This window comes from Dromaius novaehollandiae, chromosome 3 (genome assembly GCF_036370855.1).
Source record: "Dromaius novaehollandiae isolate bDroNov1 chromosome 3, bDroNov1.hap1, whole genome shotgun sequence".
Lineage (NCBI taxonomy): Eukaryota > Metazoa > Chordata > Aves > Casuariiformes > Dromaiidae > Dromaius > Dromaius novaehollandiae.
Window position 1 is genome coordinate 129,833,869 of NC_088100.1, and position 24,900 is coordinate 129,858,768.

A 24,900-nucleotide genomic window follows, 5' to 3' on the forward strand; every position below is an offset into this window, starting at 1 on the left:
AAATTCCAGCATGTGGGGAAAAAACCCATGCAAATAGGTTTTGGGGCAAGAAATTAAGGCATTGCTGCTTAAACTACAACGCTTTAGTATTTCCTCTTTTTCTTCAGTTATATTCGTCTGGGAAAGTTCTCTGTGAGAGCCAAATAAATCTTTCAAATACTTTTTGGCAAGTAATATGTTTAAATGTTGTAGTGTTAGTCAGGTATAATGCAGAAGAGCTATCACATGAACCATAGAAAATGAAGCTGCGTGTTACAGTTTTCCTACATCGGAATCATATTGATGGTAACTTTTAGGAAGTACGCAGTGTTTGAAAATATGGTGAAAAAACATATACTCCAACGTCAGGATTACAATGTGAGCATGTGGCACTTCAAGCTAAGTTTCATGAGACTTTTAACTGCATGCATCTTCTAAGAAATTACGACTGTCTTCTGATCAGTTTTGTTTCTTGAGTTTGGGTTTAAGTGTATGGTCTTTAAGTGAAATTAGGCTGTTTTCAGTTTGTAATGTTCAGTGCCAAGATTCCTGAAAAAATGTGTTCAGTAGAACACTAATGATGTATAGAACTGGAAACGTTGGTGCATCCTAAGTGAGTATAGCTCAGTACCTGTTGTACATCTTTTCTGCTAATTTATAGCAAAGAGTGAATCTGATAAGAACGGTTCCAAACTGTTATGTAAGTGCTCACTTTGCAGAGGGTAAAGATCCTTACTGTTCCTGAGCTGCAACTTGTATTTGGTGTTTATTAAGAGTCTTTTGATCCTCTGACATGTGCGCACCTTTTGGTAAGTGAAAATTTGTCTGAACTATCCACTGTTTTCTATCTTTTAACTTTATTTTTATAATTTTGTACTCCTTATTTTCTTAAAGCAGTTAACAAATGTTGACACATATTTTTCTATTTGATATAGACAACATTGTTAAGTCGTCTGGAACGAATATTTGAAGTCTGTTTTCCTTCTATACCTGTTCTTGAAATTGAAGAAGAAATAAGTTCCTTGAATCGTTTGTTGGAAGCAGGTGAAAAGCAAATGACGACTGAGGAGACCTTAGCAAATAGTGGGTAAGAAGCCACTAACACCACAAACTTGAAATGAATTGGAAACGTATCTTTGCTGAAAACTTATATAGCAGAATTTCAATGTGATCTTCAAGTATATTGAAAAACTATGGAGTAAAAATTAGGCATCTAGTTGAATGCATGTCTTTCAGTGACTATATATACCAGTAGTATTTCACGTAGTCAGCAGCTTTTCATCATCTTTTTAGTGATGTCTGTATGAATTAGTTAATTAGAATGTGGCTTATTACTTACACTTGCTATAAATTGCTGTTTCTATTTATGTGATGACAAAGTCTAAGTAGGCCTTGTTATGTCTGCTGTGGACTTCATTTTCCAATTATAAGTCTGAAAAATAATTGTTCTGAAAATGCTGTGCAGTTGTAGTTCCCCTGGGTATTATGTTTGGGCATAGGTTTAATTGGAATGTATAATATGTCACTCATAGTAAAAACTATTAGAACATTTGTTCAAAGCTGCTAAGTTGTTCTTCTTGCTGATAACTTGATTTATGATGGGTTGTATAGGGAACTGATGGACGTGTGGACAGAGCTGCAGGATATCCATGATGCATATGGACTGAGATACCAGTGGGGTGGCTCCCACAGCAACAAAAAGCTTTTGTGCTCCTTGGGAATCGACACAAGGAATATTGTGAGTCTGTCAATAAAACTTGTTTTCTCTATAATCGAGCTGCTTTAAATGCACGTGTTTTTGTATTAATGCTCATCTCTTAATAGCATAGCTGCACTGAAAATGGGTTTTCATGACAGACTGTTTTACCCTTTAATTTCTTGTAAGCCATGTTAATATTAAAAGTTGCATTAGTTTTAAACACTACTGTATTAAGTCTATCATATATTTATTCTCTGATACTAATTTTACACAAGTTTTATAGAACTTTGAAAAAATGTCATCACTTACACAGTATGACAGAACCTCTTAAGTAATCCTTTTTTTTTTTTTCTTCTTTTTTAATCAGCTCTTTACAGGCAACAAGAAACAGCCTGTTATAGTACCCATGTATGCAGCAGGACTGGTAAGCTTTTTTGTTGTTGTTTTGTATTATAATTCCCACGACATTATATAGTGAAACATCTTAAATGACATTAAGCACTAGGTATGCTGAAAGATATCTGTATAAGTTTAGTTATATTGTAGGGAACAGCTGAAATGCTAGAAAAGAATAATGAAAACTGTGTGTAAGAGATTTTAATATATTTTCAATGAAAAAAGTATTGATTTACTCATTTAATAAAGAAAGCTATTCATTTAATAAAGTAGCTTGGCTAGTCCAATCTTAGCTTGAGATTTTTTTTTAAAAGGAAAAATGAATCAGAGTAATATATTAATGTATATGCAACACTGAAATTCTTCTTTTAACTGTTAAATACAAGGTATAGATCTAAGCAAGTCAACTAAAAATTGACAAGAGGTACTTAAACTAAAAGATTAAATAGTTGTCAAAAATGCCAATGGAATATCAAAATGAATCGGGACATCTGTCCACATCAGCAGCTTTGGGAAGGCCTGCCATTAAGACCAGATGTTTCAAAGCAAGAAAATCCCTGCTAGGCATTTATGGATTTCCATGGAAAGTGTGTGGGGAGTTTTCTCAGCACTCTCAAGCTTTATGCAACTGTTTCTCTGATAACTGTTTATTAATTATTGATTGTATCTCAATATTCCTAGATCAAGAGAAAAGCATGGTAATGTTTTGCAGTGTTATTGACATATCAGTCTATAAAGGACCAACATATATATGGCTGTGTGTGCATATCCATGTATATGTTCACACAGGAACAGAAGTTCTGCAGGGTTTCTGCCTGCTCCACCTCTTCTTTCCCTCCATCCAATAAAAACTAATTACTATAACAGGCTATTCGTGCATACAAGAAATGTGGTGTGCACAGTATTGTTCACTTGCCCCAAGCACTAATTAAAAATAGCAAGTGTAATTTAGACTTCTACAGGCTGTGAAGGAAAGTCAGGTAACCTAATGTGGTGAGATCAACTGTTTTCACTTAAGCCCATATTTACCGATTCCAGTTTAGCATTTTGGTCTCTGTGCAATGTCTGTAGTAGTAAAAACATTCAAAAGATAAGATTTGCCATTTTTGGTAGTCTGAGCAAAGCAGATATGTTCTGTTTCTGGAAACCTGTTTTTTAAGGGTTTTTTTAGTATGGTCATTCACAAATTGAATATAAAAAGACTACAGTTTTCTTTGGTTAGTTTTAAATTGATTTAATCTCTAGGTTAATTTCTTAGAGCGACTTCTAGAGTCAATTTCTAAAGTAGTTGTTTTCTGATATCAAGGTCAGCTCATGCACTACTTTGGGTATAAGCATGGTATTCTGATAAACATAGAGATAAAATATCTCTTAGCAATTGCTAGTTTTTTTTCCTGTAATGTGTATTTTGGAGCAAGTCTATACTGTACACAGTGTGTGCAGTTTTTTTTTTTTCTGAACAGATTGCAGTTGCTGATCAGTCACTTCCTGAAGTGCTTGTGTACTTATGCACACAATAAGCTGGGTGGAGGTGATGTTAGGAGCAAAGTGACTTGCTGCTTTCTCTTGCTACGCTGCTTCACGTGTTTCTCCTCTGTCCAAAAGAATTGATTTACTTGGTTAAATTCCAAGCTCCATAGCATGTCGTAGAAACGCTTGACTGAGGAACAGCTAATCTTGGTGTCTAATTTCCTGAAATTATTTCAAAATATGCTGGTAACAAATCCAGTGGTTTTGTTTTGGGGTTTTCTTTGGTCATACTTCATTGTTCAGTGTCTCTGCATTGCATGTCTCAGTGCAGACTTTTGTCTATCTATATTTTTTTTTTCCACCCTCGCCTTTATGCAGGAATATTGGAGATTTCAGACATCTTTGATAATGCTGTTTAGCTTTAAACAGTTTGTTTAAAATTTAAAACATAGCTTTATTAGTCTCCCTAATGGTTTTTAATGCATTTATTTCCATGGCAATGGTTACAGTTCTTGGTATCATTCTACAAACTGATAATTTGACTTGCTTCTTCTGAATTACCTAATTGTAGAAATGGTGTGAATGCACTTCTACCTTTCTGATGGGCCACTCGATACTTTGCAACAGTCTGCACACAATTGGGAGGGGAAAATGTCACCTTATCAAGTAACTATTTCCTCCAGCTTAAGTTACATTCTTGAAAATTGAAAGCAAGCTCCAGCTAAGAGCTTGGGTTTCTGTTATTGGCACTAAAATGTTTCTAAGGCTTCATGAAAGCCTGAGGAACCAGAAGAGACCTTTGATTCTATTTCTTCCCCCCAGCTCCCCATGTCCCTCTGCCCCTCTCACCAAACATATCCTCGGGAGGTACGATTACCCCCAAGTCCCTATTTGAGGATTGTACTACCTAGTACTGTGTCTTCTCTTTTCTGGTGTCTGCAGTTCTTGGTGTGTATATATATATATATATATATATGTGTATGCGTGTGTATGATTTTTATTTTTTTAGGGTATGTTAGAGCCTACCAAGGAACCTTTGAAACCCATATCTGCAGCAGAAAAAATAGCTTCGATAGGACAGACACCTCCTGTATCACCAGAGATGAACACATGTACACCTGACCAGTTCCAGGTAAAAAATAAACAGAAAGAAAGAGGGAAAAAGAAAGAAAGAGAGAAAACAGGATGACTTGCCTCTTCCTTCATATTTTAAAGATATAGGTGGTATGTTCAAAGGCACCTGTATGCAAAGGACAGGCGTTTGTTGTGTCAAATTGAATCCCTGCTCTTGGATCTGTTCTTCATGTGCGACTGGAAGGGCGTTCCCATGCTAAGACTGTAGCAGTTGGTGAACAACGGGGGAGACCAGCATTTGTTAAGAGTCCTGATGATCTCTATTGCTTTAAAGCAAGTTGCTTTAAAAACCAGTGGCCTGTGAGGGGGCTTGCTTCTACAACTTAGAGAGATAACTTCAGAGTTGTCCTTCCCCTGACTAAGGTTCTTCCATTCCATTTATCATAGGAAGCCATTTTACTTGTTGGACTGCACCTGTTTTTCTAGATGATCATTCATGTATGTACTGTTGTGCTCTTTTCTGTTTTTCCCCTTTCCTTTCTCTCTGAGTGGCATAGAGAGCAGCCCAGCTGTCTGGAAGGAGATTCGGGTACAGTCCCTACAAGCATAGGTGCCTGCCGTTCTGACTGCCTGAGTTCTGCTGGGCTTTTTTGCCAAAGTGTTTTCTTGAATGATTATCCACTAAACAGCTCAGAGTTGCTTGAGTAGCTTCTCTGTCTAAATAGGTGTGATACAAAATGAGTTTGGAGGAGTTTAGGGTTGAGCTTTTGAATTCAGAGTGCTGTGTTTTCTGATATTCTGATAATAGAAGACCACATAAATGGCATGTTTGTTAAAATGCGCCTAGTTGGCAACTAGTTAGTGGGATATGCTTAGACATTCAATTTTCAGCATGCCACCATAATGGCACTCAGCGTATATTCAGAGAAAGAGATTCTGCTGCGTCTCTCCTTTGCACAGGCCTTTTTTAGTCTGCCCAGCATCTTTGGGTACTTGTTATGCTTGTGGCTGCTGCATGAAAGCATTCCAGAATGAATTATCCTGGTGCTTTACCTAACCATAAGGCCAGGTTTTTCTGAGCTTAGTGATCTCCCTGAGCATTTTGCTCTGCCATAATGCAGAGCTGTAACTGCGACAGGCTTGTACCAGAGGAGAAATTTTTTCCCATCATCAGCGCTGTGGAATAGCACTACCTCTGTCAGTTTGGTCAGAATTTGAGTTTTTTGTGGTAATCTTCGGTGATATTTCCCATTCTGCTTCTCACAAATCCTACAGTGGAACTGAGCAGCTGAACTGGGTATTGGGAAAGGTAGTGATAATCATTGCAACCAGTCTAAGCTGAAGAAATCACTTGTGCAGCTTCTACATTTGTACAGAGTTGGAAAATTTTATTGGCTTCATGCAGAATTCAGGATTCCTTCTTTTACAGAGGGGGAAATGGAGATCAAACCCTGTAGCGTAGAGAGCTGCGAGAGCCTAAACTAGCAGCATCTCTGACATGTGCCTTTTTCTCAGTTGCCTGGCAGTCCTTATGCTGACTGCTGAAAGTAAGAACCTCTCCTTATCACATCTTTTACTTTTTTCCTCTAATTAAGAATATTTTATGCTTCTGAGTACCCCTTTGACAGAGTATCCCGTTATTTGTCAGAGTTGGATAATCTTGTCCTCAGCTTACTGGTCTGACAAGGCTATCTCGGTTCGGTAGCTGTTCGTATGAAAAGCTTCTATGCTATCAATCTGCACTGCTGGCTGCCTGCCTTAGATTATTTTTTCCAAAAAGACAAGTACTAAAATAAGTTTTTGGGAAAGAGAGGTGTTAAATTCTAGCTAGTAGGAATGCTAAGAGGCACGGCTGCAGTTAAGTGGAATGTGGAAAGCTTATGGGCATGGACAGTCAGCAAATGTTCATCTCAGAGGCCTTGTTTCTTTGGTGTCGTTATCTTCTGTTCTGCTTTGTGGCTTCTGTTTGCTTTTGGGAGAATCCGGCTTTCAGGGCACTTTGGGCAGACTGCCTCTTGGGATATGCCAGACTGTAGCGACATTGGGAAGATGCGTTCAAACTTCAGTAAACATTTTATTAGGAACTATGCTGTTGATAACTATGAAATGGAAATATAGTCAATTTTAGTGGAGCCTGAAACTTCTTATTCTAAACACAAGTAACTTTAGGTACCGCTGTATGGTATCTTTAAGCTTAGCTAAGTAGTTAGGCATTAACTGGGTAGAATTTCTGAATTCCTCCATTTTCTGATGAAGAAGATGGATCATTCTTGTATTCAGAGATTTCAGAATATTGGCATTTTTATTGGAAGGATAGATCCTGGTTCAGAGATCCCCATGCTGTGCTTAGGGGAGGAGAAGAGTTCTCCTTTGCTGAAAGCCTGATATTTATGGGACTTGTTTACACAGTTGGTCAGTGTCTGTGTGTGTGACTTCCTGCTGATGGAATGAGGTTTTGGAAGTAAGAAATTGTGATGGTGCAAAAGTTGGAATTGGAAAAGCGATTGTAGAAACTCAGAAATGACTCCTCAGTTTCTTGGTTGTAGAGGAAAGGAAGATGACATGCAGAGATTTAAAACAGAGTAGTAGAAATCAAAAAAAATGAAAAGGAAGCAAATTATCTGCAATGATTTCTCCTACTTGTTATATAGACTCTGAATTTTTTGAGGGGGTCTCGTTTCTTGCTAAGGATCTCATTGCATTAATCAGCCTATGGAAATACAGTGGACAAATCTCTATCTGGGCCACTTAAGCTGCAAGCACAAGGTTTGGGGGGTTTTTTGGAAATGATTTTTCCTCTCAAGAAAGTTAAGTTATTGACTGAGCTATCACAGTAGCTGTTAGTATAACGGTGGTTTTTGTGGACTCATTCTGTTTTATATCTGAAGGTGGTGTCTAAATTCTTCTTTGATCCATTATTTATCTTGACAGGTGTGTGGGGGGGTTATTTCTCTGTTCCTCTGTGCTCCTAACTGTAAGGCAGTAAACAGAATATAAAATAATCCCCTGAATGCTGCTTCCTTTGTCTAAGAGAATGGTGCCTAGAAGACTTCACAGGTCTGAAGTACAAGGCCCTGCCAAGGCGCATTAGGTACGAGAGAACGACTGCTCAAACAGGCAGTCTTTTCAGTGTGAAACCCCTCAGACAGGCACCCTTTTCTTCTGTTTCACAGCATCTAGTACAGTGGGCTTCTAGTCCAAGACCAGGTTTTCAGGCAGTGCAATTAAAATGCAGTCTAGTGCTTGTCAAGGAAGTTGCTGTTTGGAGTTAATGTTGACTGATTTCTCTTGATGTAACAGTATTCTCTGGTTAAGGTAGTTTTAATGTATATACCCTCTTCTCTTTGGTTTTGTTGTAATAAGTTACTTGGATAGCCTTCTGCTCTTTTGGTGTTGTTTCAAAGCATCTTCTCTCTATTCAGGACAATCTTTCTTTGATAGATCCTACTGTCAGCTTTTTCCCAGTATATAGAGTAACTTTGGGTTTTCTTCTTTGCTTTGTTTTGCCTAGTAAGTTTAATATTGGAATAGAGATCCACAGTGACCCAGACCTTCCCCAAGGAAAAGTACCAGTAATTTTTTTTCTGCAGGTGCCTATTACAGCACTTTCACATGCATGTAAGCCCCTGAACTAGAGATCAGGTAATGGTAGAATATGTATCTTATGCTTTCTGGCTATTATGGACTGAACCTTAATTAAACCTCATGGGGTGAGGGTTTTTAAAAACAATTTTAATTACATAAGGGGCCATCAGGACTTCTAACAATGACAGATGCAAACTACCATATTATTGGCAACCAGCCAAAGGCTCCATCATGGAATTGCTCTCCAGTTTTACATGTGAGAAAGATCCAAGAATATATGTTGCTTTCTTGACAGTAAGAGAGAAAGAATTACAGGTAAGAAATATTACAGAACCTATCATTCTGGCAAATGTGATAAGGTAGCTTAAAGGTGGTGTCTGAGAAAAATGCATTTCAGAACTCTTGTAATTTTGCCAGCCAGTGCACACAATGAAATGTATGAATTGCTTCTGTGTAAGTCTTTTTCTGAAAGTCATGCTTAGAGTGCTCATTTGTGGGACCTATATATATATTGGTGATATATTTGAATTGCAAGCCTTTTCTTTTTTGTGCCCCCCCTAGGCTTAAGAAGAGAAATACTTCATTTTTTTTTTCTTTTTTGCTTGGTTTAGTCTTCCTCGGTAATTATTGGCATGGAGATGAACTTCTACATTTTAGTCTTTTGGATTAAAGGCGCTCTTACATAATAGCATTCTAAAATTATTGTGTGAAAACATCTCTCACTTGTGTCAGAAAGTGAAATATGATGCAGGAAAATCAGCAGGCATTTTAGTTCCCTCTTTCTCACTTTCTTCGCGTTCTGAGTAGTACCCTGACAGCTAAATATGCTTTCTTCGTTTCTGTACCATGTCCTATAATCTAAGATGGAGGGAGGAGTGAGAGGTTTGTTCTGATTCTCAATATTCTTCTAGACAGAGCACTTTTCCTTAAAACGTATTATTAAAATAATAGTTGTAAATGCAATATCCTAACAGCCTTGCAGTCTCTGAAAGACAAAATGTTACATTCCCGTGTGCAGTGCATGTTTCCATTGTCTGAGATTTCAAGGCTGTGTTTGAATGTCCCAGTATAGTTAGTTCTGTTAGGGCCAAGGTCACTAGAACCAGAAAACTCTTCCTTTCTGTTTAATTGGGTTTTGTCTCTGCCCTCTCCTTTCATTTTGTCTGCCACCTCCTTTTTTTGCAATTTCTAGTGTTTGAAGTCAGCAGGATAGCCTCGTCCTACAGAGTGGAAAAGTATATTTACTGATTTGGAGTTATTTTTATTTTCCCTGTTTTAGGAGGAATTGAACACATCCTTTGCCCTCTCCTTGGTAAATTTGAGAATCAAGTAGTCATTAAAAGGAAAATCTTGGCCAGTAATTGGTACCACCTTTTCCATGCAACTCTGTCACACTCATCAGTCCTAACTCAAAAATGTGCTGAGACAAAAATGTTGTGGGTGCTTTCCTCAGTAACGGAGGATAGGTGAGAAGTTACTTTGACTTTGAGCTCACTTTGCTCACTGTAGAAAACTACTAAATTATCTGACTAGACTCCTTTTCTTTGTGAAAGCTCCTTTTAATGTTAATGTATTTTAAGTATGACAAACTCTAAAAAACCTACTGGTCACAGTGATCATTACTTCATCAAGTATAGCTTCCACACTAGTAACATTATTATTCTGTGCAAGTCATTTGAGTGCCAGTAGTTTCATTACCAAAACAAAATGAAAAATGTAGCATCAACTCCTTAAGCCTATGGAGTGAATACTGTTGTAGTTATACTCCTCAGTACCAGAAATATTTCCAGCTCATTAGGTAGGAAAGATTTCTCTAGGCAAGGCTTTTACTCTAAGTAAATACAGAAACCTCCAGCTCCCTTTATTTTTCTTTCTATAAACATCTATCACCTAGCAAAAGCCTTTTACAGTTAGCTTAACTGTACAAACAGGTAACTTAGATTCCTGCAGTCTTGATTCATGAATCTGCATATTTTTTCAGTGCTTGGTAACTGTAACTTTTAAAAGTAAACTCAATAGCCTGGCTTTCTCCAAAAGCAAGCAGAACGTACATCTCAGCCACTGGAAGCCTGACAACTAGAGTGATGGGTTTTCAGTAATGTTGCCGAGAGCTTCGGTTGCTGTTTTTCCATGACGAGTGTGACTGTTCTGCTAGTTTTATCAAACCTGTGAAGTCGAAGGCACGTCCTTTGCCAGTGCTTCTTGACAATTGACTTCACTGGGGAGAGAACAGAAATGAAGTGGACTGAAGTAGGATCTACCTACTCCACATATTTTTGATAGTGTCTGATTGGTTTGTGTCCTGAGAATACAGGAGGACAGCACTTGCAAGTTGCACTCTGCCTGAATATATATTCCTTGCGAAAAACATGGTCCCTGTTGCTTGTTTGATGTATATGTGTGTGTGTGTGTGTGCACGTGTGTGCAAAAGGCTGAACAAGAGGAAATGAAAAGGCAAGGATTTTGTTCATTTTACCAGTGGTTGGTTTGTTTATTGGAATGAGTTAATCATTAAAGGATAATAAGTTGCAGGAATTTCTTAGGCAAGTTGGTTTAATAGTTTGGCCCTCACCTGTACGGATTATGTCTCTTAAGAAAGAAAGAAAAAGAATTATGGGCTCTTTTGTGCTATATAACTACTTCTGTATATAATCAGGTCAAAGCGTGGATACATAGACAATTTTCACTAATAACCCTATTCTAAAATTGGCCTCTAAATTATGTATACACTGCTTCTTATGCAAAATGCCTTGACATCCATGAAAGAAATACTAGCTTAACTTTCAACTGTCTTGATGTTTTTTTCTTTTATCCAGTTTATATGATTTAGTTAATTTGCATTTTTGTTTAAGTTAGAAGTTACCTAATATGTACTGTTTGGAATTTAATGAGACCGTGTAGTAGAACAAATCTACTTTGACTCTTTAGCACATATTTTGAAAATATTCACCTCCTAAAGGCTTGGGGCTTGCTCATTCAGTTGTCTTTTTTAGTATTTCAGCACTAAAGAATCTGTTGTTTGAACTGCTTTGCATTGTTGTAACCTGAACTGACTATAAAATCTGATTTCTGACTTTTCAACTCTAGGAATCTCTACCACCTGTCCAGTTTGACTGGAGTAGCAGTGGCCTTACTAACCCTTTAGATGGTACGTCTCTCCGTAGAGCCTCTAGCACCAGAGCTAGAGATAAGAAAGCTACAAAGTTCAGACAAACATCTCTCTGCTGATTATTTTTTTTAAATATATACGCACACATATATATATATAAAAAATTATTTCTTACTCCTAACTTTGGAAATTCAGGCTTTCTTTCTGATTTACTGTGCCCCTATGTGAAGTATTATGTGGTTATAAAAACACTAAGTATTATTTTTAGATTCTTGCCATATGCTAATGACACAGCTGCAATATTAACACTTCATTATATATAACTGCAAATCATAATGAAACTCTGAATAAATGAGCATTTTAGATTGACAGGTTTTACTTCTTAAAAGTATTTTTCACCCATGGACTATCTCTTTAGACACCCTTTGAATGACAAACTTGTGTATAGTGGCTACTTCAAAGCACAATATTTTAACCAAAAACTGTTTACAAAAGATACACTTCTTGACCTGAAAGTTTTCAGATTTACAGATATTTTATATTTCAAAAATGTGACTTCATCTGTTACCACTTTTGCTTAACTCAAAGCTCATTATAGCTAATATATTAGATCAAAGAGGTAGCTACAAGCTTATTTGTATCTATAAGTGTATATAGTTACTGCATAAAAGATCTTCACCTGTGTCTATTTTAATAGAGAAGTGAGTTTTGCCACCACCTTCAGTCTCAGAAATGTAAGCTTATGCAAAGGAAATAAAACAAAAGTTTTCAAAACTCATTTGATTGACAGGTTAGAAACATATAGAGACAGTGACACCTGTGAGAGGAGCCTGCTAACAGTGGTTAATTCATAATGTATAGGTGGCTCAAAAGCAGGCTAAAATAAACGAAATCTCTTACTCCATTGGTGTTGCTTCACCATGTTGTTCAGAACCTGTAGGACGGGACGATTTGGATAGCAATATCGTGGTGCTGAAGGAAAGCCTGGATGGACCCTTTTGCTGTTGTCTGGTGTCTTATTACTTCAGTCAAATCATCATGCTTTCTTTTTAACAAACAACTTCTTTAAAATGTATCTTGGTTTGATTTCTGTTTTAGTACTAAAGGGGAACAGTATAATTTACCAGTGAGGAACTGGATGTAACAGTGGCATTTGTTACCATGTGTTTACATTGTTTTCAGATAATGGTAATGAATCACTTAAAGCTGATAAATGAAACTTGTTACTTTTTTGGTTTTTTCGCTATTTGGGGACCTGCTAAGTCTTCCTGGTGAAAGAATGACTTTCAATTTCAAGGAGGGGAGAAAAAGCCCATTATAGTCTAATTACCAACTGACCTATATATTGTTTCCCTTTAACTGGTCACATCTTTCTCTCTGGGTCTTGCTGGTTCTCTTTCATTTTTAGATTGAAATAAATATTTCTATTTTGAAGTAACTAGTGTTGATTTCCTTGCTGCATTGTACATGAGGAAATGTGCACTGAATTAAGTTGTTAACATTTTAGAAGGTACAAACTAATACTGTAAGCATTGTTTTCATGTCAATTTTTAAATTGTGTACTGAGTACTAATTATAACTTGCATGTTCAAGTGTGTGTCTTACCCCTTTTTACACATAAACCCCTCCCTTGGCTTACCTTCTATATGGCTGCCTACCAACACGGTCACTGAATTTCAAGCTAGTGGAGGTTCCACTCTTCTGAACCTTGATTTCTTTGGGCCCGTGGATGACAGTAGCTCTAGCAGCACCACCACAATCCCAGGTCAGCAGAGTGTTAAAACCACAACTGTAATATTATAACAACTTATTAAAAGCATGAGCACATCACTTGACTTTCCTATAAACAAGGAGAAATTTTACATTGTTTCCTAAAATGTCTTTCTGCTGCCTTTTTCTTTTAATCTGTGTTCTGTTTTCTGATGTTTTGTATCAAGTGCAAAGTATTCAAAAGGTACTGTCAGCTCTGTATTGTCACATGTTGGATGAATGGCTCTTACGCTCTTGCAAATAAGACGTTAAAACACTTGTTTCGAATGAGAAATTTTGAAAGTTAACATTTCTAAGTGCTTGAGAATAATTGGAAAATGTAGAGGTGACTGTTCCAAAAAACGGGGATTGTTCCTGCTTTTATTTAATAATTCTGTAATTTGGAGACACTCATTTATGTTATTTGGAAGTTGTGTGTGAATATAAAGCTATGGGGCTTAATGTATCACAGCCCAGCTGCTATTTGCTGCTACAAGGGAGCTGTAATTCTTTTCTTTGTGAAACTGCTCATGTTAGTGATATGGTGAAAAAAGTGTTTTAACAACATTCATAATGGAGAACAAGGATAGTTGCATGTTTGTGCGGCATTAGAAGTTTATGTATGTTAATTTTAAAACTAAAGCTCTTTATCTGCAATTTACTCTTGAAAAGGAGATGAAAATACCACTTTCTCATTTCAATGAAATATGAAAGTAATTGAATTCATTTATCATATGGTTTTGACATGCTTTGCCTATTTTGTGTGAGCTTGTGAAAACCTACACTCTGAATAAATTTCTGCAGGAATTTCAGGGAATATCTCGGGGATTAATCCCCATGCATAGATTAAGTAGATAAATATCTTTTCAATACAATGCCAGATTACAATTGGGAAGCAATGACATTCCTTTCCCTAACAGGAAGGGTTGTTCTCCTCGTTGTGATTTTAATTTAAAGGGGGGCAAAAAAAATCTCGTTTAAAAATTGGTTTCTTATTTTTTGTTTTCATTTTTTAAAAAATGCTTTTTAATTTTGGAATCTGGTTGCTAGAGGCAACCTTGAGGCGTTGCTTTCCAAATGTACTTGTGTTCCACCCCTGAGAAATGTCCTTGTCAGATGGAAGATCACAGGTTTGCCGTGAAAGTGGTAGGTAGCAAAATCAGGATGCTTGAGTCCTACAGATGGATTATAAAATCCTTTTAGAAGTGTGCAAGTTTATCAGCATAGTAGCAAATCCTCAGTACCCAATACCTGTATCCTGCTACTGCTAATACAGTCGGGTGCATCTTGTATCCTGCCGCTGTGCACACTTGAAGTGATTGCTTGAGAGATACTCTGTTTTCCTTTTATTGCACTTTTTTTGTTTCATCAAGTACAGGTATAACCACCTTCTCCGGTATGCCATATACTGCCTGTTTTAATGTTTTTAGTTTTTGCTTCTCTTTCTTCCTGACTTGTTTCTGGGAAAGTCACTTGTTCCTTGGCTTGCAGCTCGTGTGTTTGTGTGTGTGTGTTTAGGAGCTTCGTGTGGGGTTTGTTTGGCTAACTTTTCCTCAAATATCTCATTAAGGTTTTGCAGTGCTTTCCTTAGCTATTCTCTGATCATTTCAATAAAATGGAGAATATGCAACTCTAAGAAAAACAAAGTGCGCTTTTTAATTACTGCAATTGAAAGACAAATTATTAGAACTTTTGGCTTCAAGAAGAAACTTTATCAGTAGTAGAAGTTTGTTTTTTCTCTGAAGACCTTAGTGTTACTTGTTCTACACCTGTACTGTATTCTTCACAGTCTGATCTTATCAGTAGCCAAAATAACTTTTTATAAAACATTGCATTCCAAGTCATTAACAGGGAGTGGCTCAGTTCCCATATGTTCTGACAGACTTAGCGCGTTGTTTTATTTTTTTCTTTCGATAATTTAGCATAAATGTAGCTGAGTTAAAGGGTATCTCTAACAGAACTGTAAATTGAGCAGTGACATAAATCACATTCCAGTGAAAATGAATTCAGGACCTTAAATGTGATTATCTAAATGATGTAACTTATAAGGTTGCATTTTATGTTTGTTGCAGAGTTGCATGTCAAAGGATTTGTTGTTTCAATTATTTTTACAATTTGTACCTTAATGGGATTTCACAGGCTTCTGCAAGTCAAATGTATTTCTTCAAGTCTTCCTCTCCCTGTTTGAAAATGGATATGCTATGGAATAGTTGGGCTTTTTCCTATTTCCAAGTTCTGTAAACATCTGACAATACTGAAAAAAAAAAAAAAAAACCCCAAAACCAAACCAAAACAAAAAACAAACATGGTATACTGGTCTCAGTACAGTACATCTTTCTACGTGGTGCATGAAACTGGATGCAACTTAATTTTGTGAATCCGGACTAAAAGTGTGGGCTAAAAAGAGAGCTGATTACTTTCTAATGAACCTCTATTAAATGAAGCAATTTTTATTTCCCCTCTGCAGCTTAACTAGACTGCTTTCTTAATTTCACATTTTGATTGGCTTAGTTTCCTAACAGTGAAGGAGTGTTTAACTTATGCAGTGATGATGAATGGTTAAGATGCTGCTTGGGAAGAGTCCATGCAGAGCATGCATGAGGATTATTAACCTCAGCTGTTTGCATACACAGTATTGAGCTACTGGAGGGAAAAGGGAGGATGATAGGCACAGGGATTTTTCTGATTTGGTAACTTCTTGGTATGGAGTATGTCTATAAATGTCTGGAACCAAGCAAGTAGACTGGGTAGTCATCAACACGTCAGGTTAGAAATACTGCTTTTTATATTAGGTAGCTACATGGTACTGTCATGTCCAGGTATTTGCAACGTTTGTTCTGCTGTAGTATGAAATGCTTCTGTGTTGTCCAAACCCACTGACATCAATGTTGCACTTGTTTAGAATGCAGGAGTCTGTAAAACAAGGTGCTTCTGTAATCTTCGGGTACAAAAATTTTACACTATTTTTGAAAAATATCTGTAATTGTGGATCATGTATTTGTGAACTTCACTTAAACCCATGAAGCATAAAATAGCTGAAGTTGTAACTAGAGGAACATCACCAATTTAAAATGCTTCAGAGGAACAAGAGGTGTGTTAACGCTTTTTCCTCTCAATACTTTTTAATAATGCTAATTTCTAGAGACTAAAAAAAATCGAGGTAATACCTGGAAATTCTAGAGCTAACGCACTTCCTACTGAGATACAGTGCTTGATCTTAAACAGACAGAATTTCACCCATGTTTGTGATTTTCTTGTTGAAGTTTCCACTGTTTGCATTGTTTTCAGAATGACCTCTGCTGCTAAAATTTGAACTTCATTTGCATGAGAATGATGTCAGAATTCAGTATCTGACCAAAGATATCTAAAACTAAGAAATCAAGGCTGAAACATCCAGATATTTGGTGCTCTATGAATATTTAAAAGATGAAAAGGAAGCACAGACCAAAAGTTTTGGTAGCTTTTTAAATATTATTACGTAACTTTTTTACTGCCCTTCTACTTGTATGTATTATAAACACTGGTTTTCCTCACTTTGAAGAAACTTTTAAGCCAACTGCTTATACAAAGCAAGATATTGGCATGCATTTTAATGAATTTAATATAGTGTATAATTTCTCATTAAAGAGCTGGTCACTCTTAACGTGCAGCTTTCTTTTAATAGAAACAGTTGAGTTGAAACTAATTAAAACAGAAAGTTTTACGCAGCTGACGTTCTTACAGGTGTAACCAGATTTTTTAGTATTTACTCTTAGGCTGAGACCTTGTATGCCAGTCTTAATCCAATGTGTGTGGGTTTTTTGTGGTGCAGCTATAAAAGCTACTATGAAAAGGGTGAGGAGAGGACTTTGTTTTAGAAACACAGGCATGTCCCATCATGTTCTTTTCACATATCTTGAAATTTTAAACGATTCAGATGTTTACAGAAAACAGAGTGTATAGCAAGTTGGTCTGTGGTTAATTATGGATATTCTTGCCTCCAACCATTGCTGATTATCGTTTTATACTCTAAGGTGTGGATCCAGAGTTGTATGAATTGACAACCTCAAAACTGGAAACTTCCAACACGAGCAACAGAGTGACAGATGCATTTGCAAGGCTCATGTCCACCGTAGAGAAGGCAAGCACATCCACAAGGTAAAGAACATTTGCTGCTTGTTTTTAACACTAAGGATGGCTCAAAATGGGAGGAGGGAATGGGTGTGCTGTTTTAGGTCACAAGTTCTTGAATGAAGAAAAGGTTTATGTTTAAGACGTAAGTGAAGGTTGCATGTTACAAATATGAAATTCACAGTACTGTAGTTCCTAATTTGAATTATCACCAAACTCTAAAATAAATGGGGAAGCAGGTTTGTGAGATGACAGGAAAAAAAACAGCAGGGCACAAGCTTAAAAGCTAGAGGCAAGGGCTGAACTGGAGGAGACCTGGAGAAGAAGAAAAAGCTTATGAGAATGGAAGGATAAACTGAACTAAACTAAATGTAGTTCAAGTCCTAGGACTTTGACAGAAGACTCTCTTACTTTTCTGTATTTAATTTATAGATATGGAAAGTTCCACAAGTAAAATGGTAAACACTGACTTCTAAAGAGCAACTTTTGTCCCCTTTCATGTAGTTCTGGTGCATGACTTCAGTGAAACATGAGTTCACTTCTTTGTCATTACAAGCCATTTTGTAAGGAATAAGCATGGAGTTTGTGTAGTTGGTTTAGGATGTCCTTTCTGCTTCATGGATCTCATGTGAAGTTCTTCTAGATGCATTTTTTCTGTAGGTAGAGTCTATATACAGGCTTCAGATGTGAAATGTCTTCCTCAAAATCTGGCCTGTTTAATGAGGCCAGAATTCTCTCCGTTTATAAGCTTGTGTTCTTTTGGGTTTATTTTTTGAATTTGTATGTTAGCAGTAGGATCCTGAACTGTCTTAGCATGTAATTCGTGGCTGTGCCCATTAAAGAATCAGTGTGACACAGTAGAATGCTCCTATTGTTGAGGAATTGCCTGCCTATTTTATAGATGTTTATAAATATAGTTACTTTTCAAATAATAAACAGTAACACACTCTCACTCTGACGAAGTTTTAGAATTTATTCAACCCTCTAAAATTAAACAGATGTGTTTCTATGCAGCATAGCACTTAAAAAAAGAGGCATGGTTGAAGAGAATTGTGGAGTATGTTGTGATTTGGGATGATTGGGGATGCTAGGCTTTCTCAGAATAGCTAAAACTAGAATTCACAAGAGCTCTTTCAAAACATGTTCTTTCTTTGGGAAAACTATCTGGCTAGTTTTCCTGCAGTGCGAATGTTCAAAGTTAATATGGAATAAAAGAACAACAGGCCATGAAATTTCAACTGAGAACCAGTAGAGGGAACTCCACACCTCGATGCAGATTTGATTTCTTGGCTTTTGCTCGGCTATTTTGCTATCCAGAGGGTGCCTGAAGCTTTACGCTCTTTCTGAAAATGCACTAGTGAGAAAGTTTGACTTTCACTAATTAAAAAACATAGCTACAATTGATTTTTTTTTAATATGTCCTACATCTAATTAAAAAGTAACCACAAACTCACAGCAGGCCATACAAAATCCAAACATATATTTACTATTTCTTTATGTCCATTCATAGATTTGTGCCTGCTTACCTGGCAGACCTTTGAGAAGTCTTAGCTTCCATTTTATTTACAAATGAGCAAAGTAGTCTGCTTTGCTCAAAAGAATGTTCACCTTTGTTTTCCTGTATTTTTGATTTTTTGGCATGAGCATTCTTAATAGTTCTCCTGTTGCTCTTTAAAGCTTTGATTTGCTCTGTTAAAGCTCTTAATCCAGGTATCAAAGTCCTTTCCCAGTCTTAAGCAGATTGAATAGTGATATGAAGAAGTTCTATTTCCTGTGCTCTAGGAATACAGCAGACTGTAGGGAGAGGCTAGGGACCTTAGACTAAACTGTTGAGTTCAGATACACATAGACTAGATGTTTTAGAGCAGCTGTTTTCAGTGTTAAGTAAATTTTGGAAGTGTTCTGTTAACTCTGAATTTTAAAAATTCCAAATATGTTTTTTCTCTTTTCCCATTTCATGCTCTCTGGGAGGAAAAAAAAAGCAGTCTATTTTTTCCATTCTTCAAGGTAGAAACCTTCAGAGATATGAGAGGGCCTCAGCAGTCTGCCAAATACACTGCAGTGTGTTAGCTTTTTTTTTTTTTTTTTTAAACACAATTATGGTTTTTCTTTTTATTCTTTCATAATGAACTGGAGCCTTTCAAATAGCTGGGTAGTGGCTGGATACAGCCAGCTCATCAAAGATGACATTGGTGCACCAGGCTGGAAATGCAGATTATTAGCCATCGCTGATAACTGATCAGGGCAGAATGTAGCCAGTGGCTTCACACCATTCTGATGGCAACTTCAGTTGTGTTAAGACTATCCCTTATTTGTCTGTAACTCATCTGAACTCAGGATCCTTGAGGGTAAAGCTTCAAGTGAAAATGCCGTTGTTCAGGGGTAGGAGGCCATGTGAGGAGTCATATTTGTTTGAACTAGCTCCATCTTCTGCTCACAAGCTGCTAACTGGCAGCTGGAAAGCAAGTGTTGGGAGGGGAGGGGAAGAAAATTGCCCAAATTTCCCAGCTAGGGTATGAAACCTTAAAGGTAATGGTAAATGATGAAGGCCAGCGATCCAGTACAGTGCTCCACTTGAGATTCTGCAGTCTTGCCTAGTTCCATAGAATTGGCAGAGATCAAAGTTTATCTGCTGTCTCTTTGAAGGAAAGCAGAGTGCTGATACATTTCCAAGAAATGGCTGAAAGCCTGATTTAAACTGTAAATATTGCTTGTGGGTAGTGTTGGATGGAACAGGCTAACTCTTAATTACAGAGTGATTTCTTTTTTTTTTTTTAAGTGCATATCTGTAATCAACTCATTGCTTTTAGAGCCTGGGTTTTTTTTGGTACTGTCCACAAAACTCTTTGCAAACATAGGAGATCACTGAAGTCCTGAAAGATTGAGTGCTGCAGGAAGAGGTTGGAATGTAAACCAGAACAGTTGGGTGTCAAGGCATTTCATATTTCTTGCTAAATTTTCTCCCAGCAACTTTCCTGCCTGTCACTCTGGCTAATTTCTTGCAGTTTGTACACATACCTTTAAAAAGGAAAGTTCATGCCAGCAGGTGGAGGGATTGGCGTAACTGTTTTGGGAAAGATATTCCCTCTGTCTGGAGTACCTTGGGAGGAAGTGTAGCGTAGTGTAAGAGAAGTGATGAATGGGGCAAAGTGTTCTGCGGGAGGCAGTTCCAAAACCTGAAGGAGGCAGGACCAGGTCCTTGCATGTTTTAGAAATTAAAGCTCAATTTCCAAAGCAGGTAAAAGTAGTGCAGCTGCCACTCACAGTCTGCTCATTCGAGTGTCAGTTCTGTGAGCCGAGGTAGCTAGAAATTAAGAATGCATGAGCAGGAGAAGCTCTGCAATGGCCCCTCATGGACCAGGTTTTAGCAGGAGAAGGTCTTGACTGTGGGAACATCTTTAGCGAAATTGGTGACTGGAATTAATGCAACTCGTGGTTATTTCTCTTGCTTCCATCAAAATGGTCCTCATTTCCACACACAGTTATTAGGCAATTTGGCAAGTCTCAAGGTTAAAAACTGCTTGGAGTGATGATAATGCTTTGTCTTTTAAGTTTAGAGACTAATGAGCAATTCTTTAGGGTTGGCTTGGTGATATTTGCTACCAAAGGTGCTGACTGGTCTGTTATCCAGGAAGAACACATGCAGTGTCCAGTTTTATTTCTTCTGGAAGAACCTGCGCCTCTGTGTAGAGGAATGGAGACATTAGCCAGTCCCATTCCCCTTTGCACTGGGATGATTTTAAAAAGTTTTGAGCTTCGTTAGCAAGTGGTTGTATCCATAGCTGTAGCTTGGTCACAGCTAAATAATTTTTGCTGTATAAACTTATTAGCCTTTTCTCCATCAGATACCTTTTACAGAGCCCATTAAGTAGATAGATTATTGCACAGGACCTCCAGACTAGGAAGGGAGCATGTGACTGTGCTCACTGATGTGCATGTTGTGCGGTGGTGTTGCAGACACTAACTAATATGGCAAAAGCTGGAGCATCATCCTGTGATAAAGGTCCTCTGTACACCCGCTGAACGAAACACAGTGCTGCCTCCGGGCCCCAGTAGTGCCGTTCCTTAGCATGACGCAGTTGAGCAGCGGAGGAAGAGGCATATAAATAGCAAGGAGTGTGTGAGCTCCATCTTGGTGCCTGGTGACAATTGCAGGAACTCCTTTTAATGCAGATCTCCGAATCGGCCCTCTTCCTTTGGCTTCCTCTGTCAAACGCTCCTTTGTTAGCTGTGACTGTAAGTCCTTGGTCGCCAGGAGTTTGTACCTTTAAGAGGCTTGTGGTAAGTGATTGCTAATAGTGGCACCAGATACTGATAATACAGTGGTGGGTGACAACCGCATTTCAACAGCTCAGAGATGGTCCTCTTCCAGTGCAAACAGAGCTGCCTGTGAAGTTGTTAGAAAAGGAGGCACATATTGGCTCTCTGCTTCTTTCTTCAGTAAATCCAGCACACAGCTTTGTTTATCCTCCAGAATTTGGTAATCTGCCTAGTCAGTGGCTCATGAAATTCCACTGTAGCAGCAAAAAGAAAATACTGCTATTCTCGTGGAGGAAAGTCAGATTTAGTATCTAGGCTGCCTCATCTAGAGATCTTTCATCAAGTGGAGATTTCAAGTAGCAAGCAAAAGCGATAGTTCAGTGTCAACACAATGATCAGTGATGTCAAGGATGAGTTTGAACCCTTCCCCCCCGCCCCTTCTCCTTTTTCTTTCTTTCCCCCTAGCCAGGAAATTCTGAGACTGCTGCTGAAGCAAAACACATAGCCCCTTGCTTTTTCCTGACTTCTGGTCAGCTAAGGGAGCAATCCTGGTGGGTGCTGCCAAACAGACATCAGTACATGCTCTCTACATGCTGCTGTATATGATCAGTGTTGTGATTGCCCTGTCATGGGCTCAATTTAAAACCTATAACTAAGACAAAAAATAGGAAATTTCTGAAATGTTCTGGAACGAGGCAGTTTATTTGGTTGAAGCCTTTTGTCTCAGCTTTTTGCCCTAAAGAAGCGGGAGCTTATTTAGCTAGAATTTCTAATGTCATTGCAGAGAGTAGCAAATGCCCTTTTGGAACTGGAATAATTGGTGGAATATTCAGTTTTTCTAGTAATAGCCAGCGTTCTTCAACAGAAGCTATGAGTATGAAAAGTATGGGTGTTTGGGGGTCTTTCATAACACCCTGTGCCAGACTTCATTTTATTGAAGAAATATGAGTTTCTTGCATAGTAGTGCAAACCAAGGGGTGTGGGATTCAGACATCTTTATCCATTTGTGTTCAGTAATTGCTGTAAAGGATGCAAAAGGAAAAGTAAGCGGTGATTCCCAAACTGGTGAGTGTTTCATTTTGGCCACATATACTACTGCACTTCCAAGCAAATAGCTACAAGTTGTGAGCCACTTTTTGCTGATGACAAGACCTGGTGGGGGGGAAAAGGGTTTGTGGATCATGGTGTAGAGCAGTATGGTGTATCATCTAAGTAAGGTTCTATCAGAAGTACAGTGCAAGTAACTTTTCTTTCATTTTAAAGGTATTAGGCACTTCTTAATGTCCTTTCAAGGTGTTCCATGCTGTATTGAAAGACTATAAAGGACCTGAGTATTTTAGAACTAATGCTTCTGTTGTCCTACCCTCTTCAAGTGAGTAGTCCCAGAATGGTACATTGGAATGGGGGAAAAAAAATCTGAATAGGAAATCTTTTTTCCCTCATTGCAACAATGTTCAGGAACAGTTTGTTGATTTTCCATGTTAACATTTTGTTGGTAGGCAGGTAGGTACTATCACATTTGAATAGCTTCAGATAGCTTGCACAGAAGTGCCTGTCAATGGGAGACAAACTGGCAGAACCTTGCTTCCATCAGTGTTTCTTTCAGTGATCCAAAGGATATCAGGTACTGGATTAATGCACTTTTTTTCTTTTCTTCTCAACAGGAAGCCTAAAAAGGAAGAACATCTTAGTGAAGAGGCTGCCAAGGTGATTTCTAGCCTTCCTGACTTAACTTTCATGCATGCCAAGGTGTTGATGTTCCCCGCCACATTAACACCTTCAACAAGCTGCCAAGAAAAGGTAGACTAAAGTGATGTGAATTGGACATTTTCTATTGATTTCTTTTTTCTTCCCTCTGTGGGTCATAAAAAGCAATCTTGCTTTAATTAAAAAAAAAAAATTAAAGTTCAGATGATTTGTTGGTAAGCAGCACTAGAAAGGTATACATAGTAATGTATATTTATTTACATACTGGAGTCCTAAATTTATATTAGAGAAAAATGTAAATAATTGGGGGTGAATCTTTTTGAAGATCTATTCTTTTTGTTGTGCTGGGGTGTATACATTTATGTCTTTGTGAAATACACTGGTGGTGTCCTTCTTACAAAACTTTGAAAAGTTAAAAAAAAAAAAAAAATCCTAGAGACATGTAATGAAAACTTCAGTCTTCACAGTCTGTGAAGTCCCCTTTAAAGGCTTTCAGATTGCATTGAACATCCTTCTTTCTTTCTTGCATATATTAAAACACTTGTTGCTGAAAAAACCAAAAGGTTACATTGTTCCTTTGTGGATTTTCAGTTGCTGTTTCTTTAAAACCCAATAATTTCTTTTCTGTTCTAGCTACCTTAAGGTGCGTTTTTCTTTTTTTCCTCATCCTCTTTCCCCTCCCTCCCCCTCCGTTTGGTTGGTTGGCTGGCTGATCAGTTTTTATGTTCTTAAACTTCAGCAGTATGGCTCTGTCACAATATAGCCTTTTGAAAGGATGTTGTCAGTAACTTCTCATTCAGGTTATGGATCACTGTCTAAACACTTGATTTCTGGGGTCATTAGAAGGTTGTCTGCATTCAATCAGTTTGATTTGGAAAAGAAGGACCAAAACTATATGAATGTCTTACAATGAAATTTACCTGTTAATTTTTGTTTTGTTGTACCACTATTCCTATGTTTGATTTTGCACAGTGTAAAATGACATAATCATAGATTGCTATGGTTTTAGGCTGTATATACAGTAAAAACTATGGGTTGTAAATGTTTGGGGAAATTCCTATGGAAAAAAGAGAGCTATGTAGAAGAACCTCTAAAAAGGTCAATGTGCATGCCCAAGGTCTTTTGAGATTTAAGTGTGTAAATTTCCTTTTAGCTTACACAAAATAAAATAATTTAAAAGATATATAATATGTATATAGTCTGCTATATTTTTACAGAGAATGTATACGTAAGTCATGTTACTGTTGACAGTAAAACTGATGCGCTCTATTAACAGCAGAACCTTCTGATTTATGTTGCACCATCCCACAAAACTCAGCTATGTGGGTCCTGCACAAGGAGAAGCCAGACTTCTCTTCAATTGTCTTGTCTCTTTGAATGTGTTATGATGTAGTCTTTTATTTCTGCCTCTGACTAGCCTTCTGGGTTATAGGGCCCTATGACTCAAGACACATTGGTGTTTTGGGTTAGTGGCTTCTTCAAAGTAACTGGCAATACTGAACTTAAAAAAAAATCAGGTTGAGGTGAGAAAGGATAACTGGTTTTGCTGGCTTCCTAGTTAGAACTAAAAATGTCAATGTAACATACACTTAAATTTCCTAATATGTTAGTTTGCACTGTAGCTCTTCCAGCAACATCTCTTCAGAGGATATGGGTGGACTGTGTGCAGAGTAGACTGTCTGCAGGTAAGGCATGCTCTGAGCGCTGATGTTTATTCAGGGTGCTTTGCATTAGCATAGACTCTCCATGTCTAACCTTAACT

At 37.6% G+C, this 24,900-nt stretch overlaps 1 protein-coding gene across 3 annotated transcripts in view; it reads left to right on the forward strand.

The window, feature by feature from the left end:
* AFTPH (aftiphilin) overlaps positions 1-24,330 on the forward strand; it is a 47,788-nt gene extending 23,458 nt beyond the window's left edge. The window contains exons 3-10 of one of the 3 annotated variants that reach the window (XM_064510131.1): positions 915-1,066; positions 1,591-1,717; positions 2,046-2,102; positions 4,554-4,676; positions 11,291-11,351; positions 12,994-13,077; positions 17,075-17,198; positions 23,096-24,330. In XM_064510131.1, the coding sequence (XP_064366201.1) occupies positions 915-1,066; positions 1,591-1,717; positions 2,046-2,102; positions 4,554-4,676; positions 11,291-11,351; positions 12,994-13,077; positions 17,075-17,198; positions 23,096-23,240 (873 nt within the window). In that variant the 3' untranslated portion in view covers positions 23,241-24,330. The remainder of the gene's footprint in view (positions 1-914; positions 1,067-1,590; positions 1,718-2,045; positions 2,103-4,553; positions 4,677-11,290; positions 11,352-12,993; positions 13,078-17,074; positions 17,199-23,095) is intronic. The other 2 variants (XM_064510132.1, XR_010388680.1) reach the window with 2 other exon arrangements.
* The last annotated feature ends 570 nt before the right edge of the window (positions 24,331-24,900 follow it).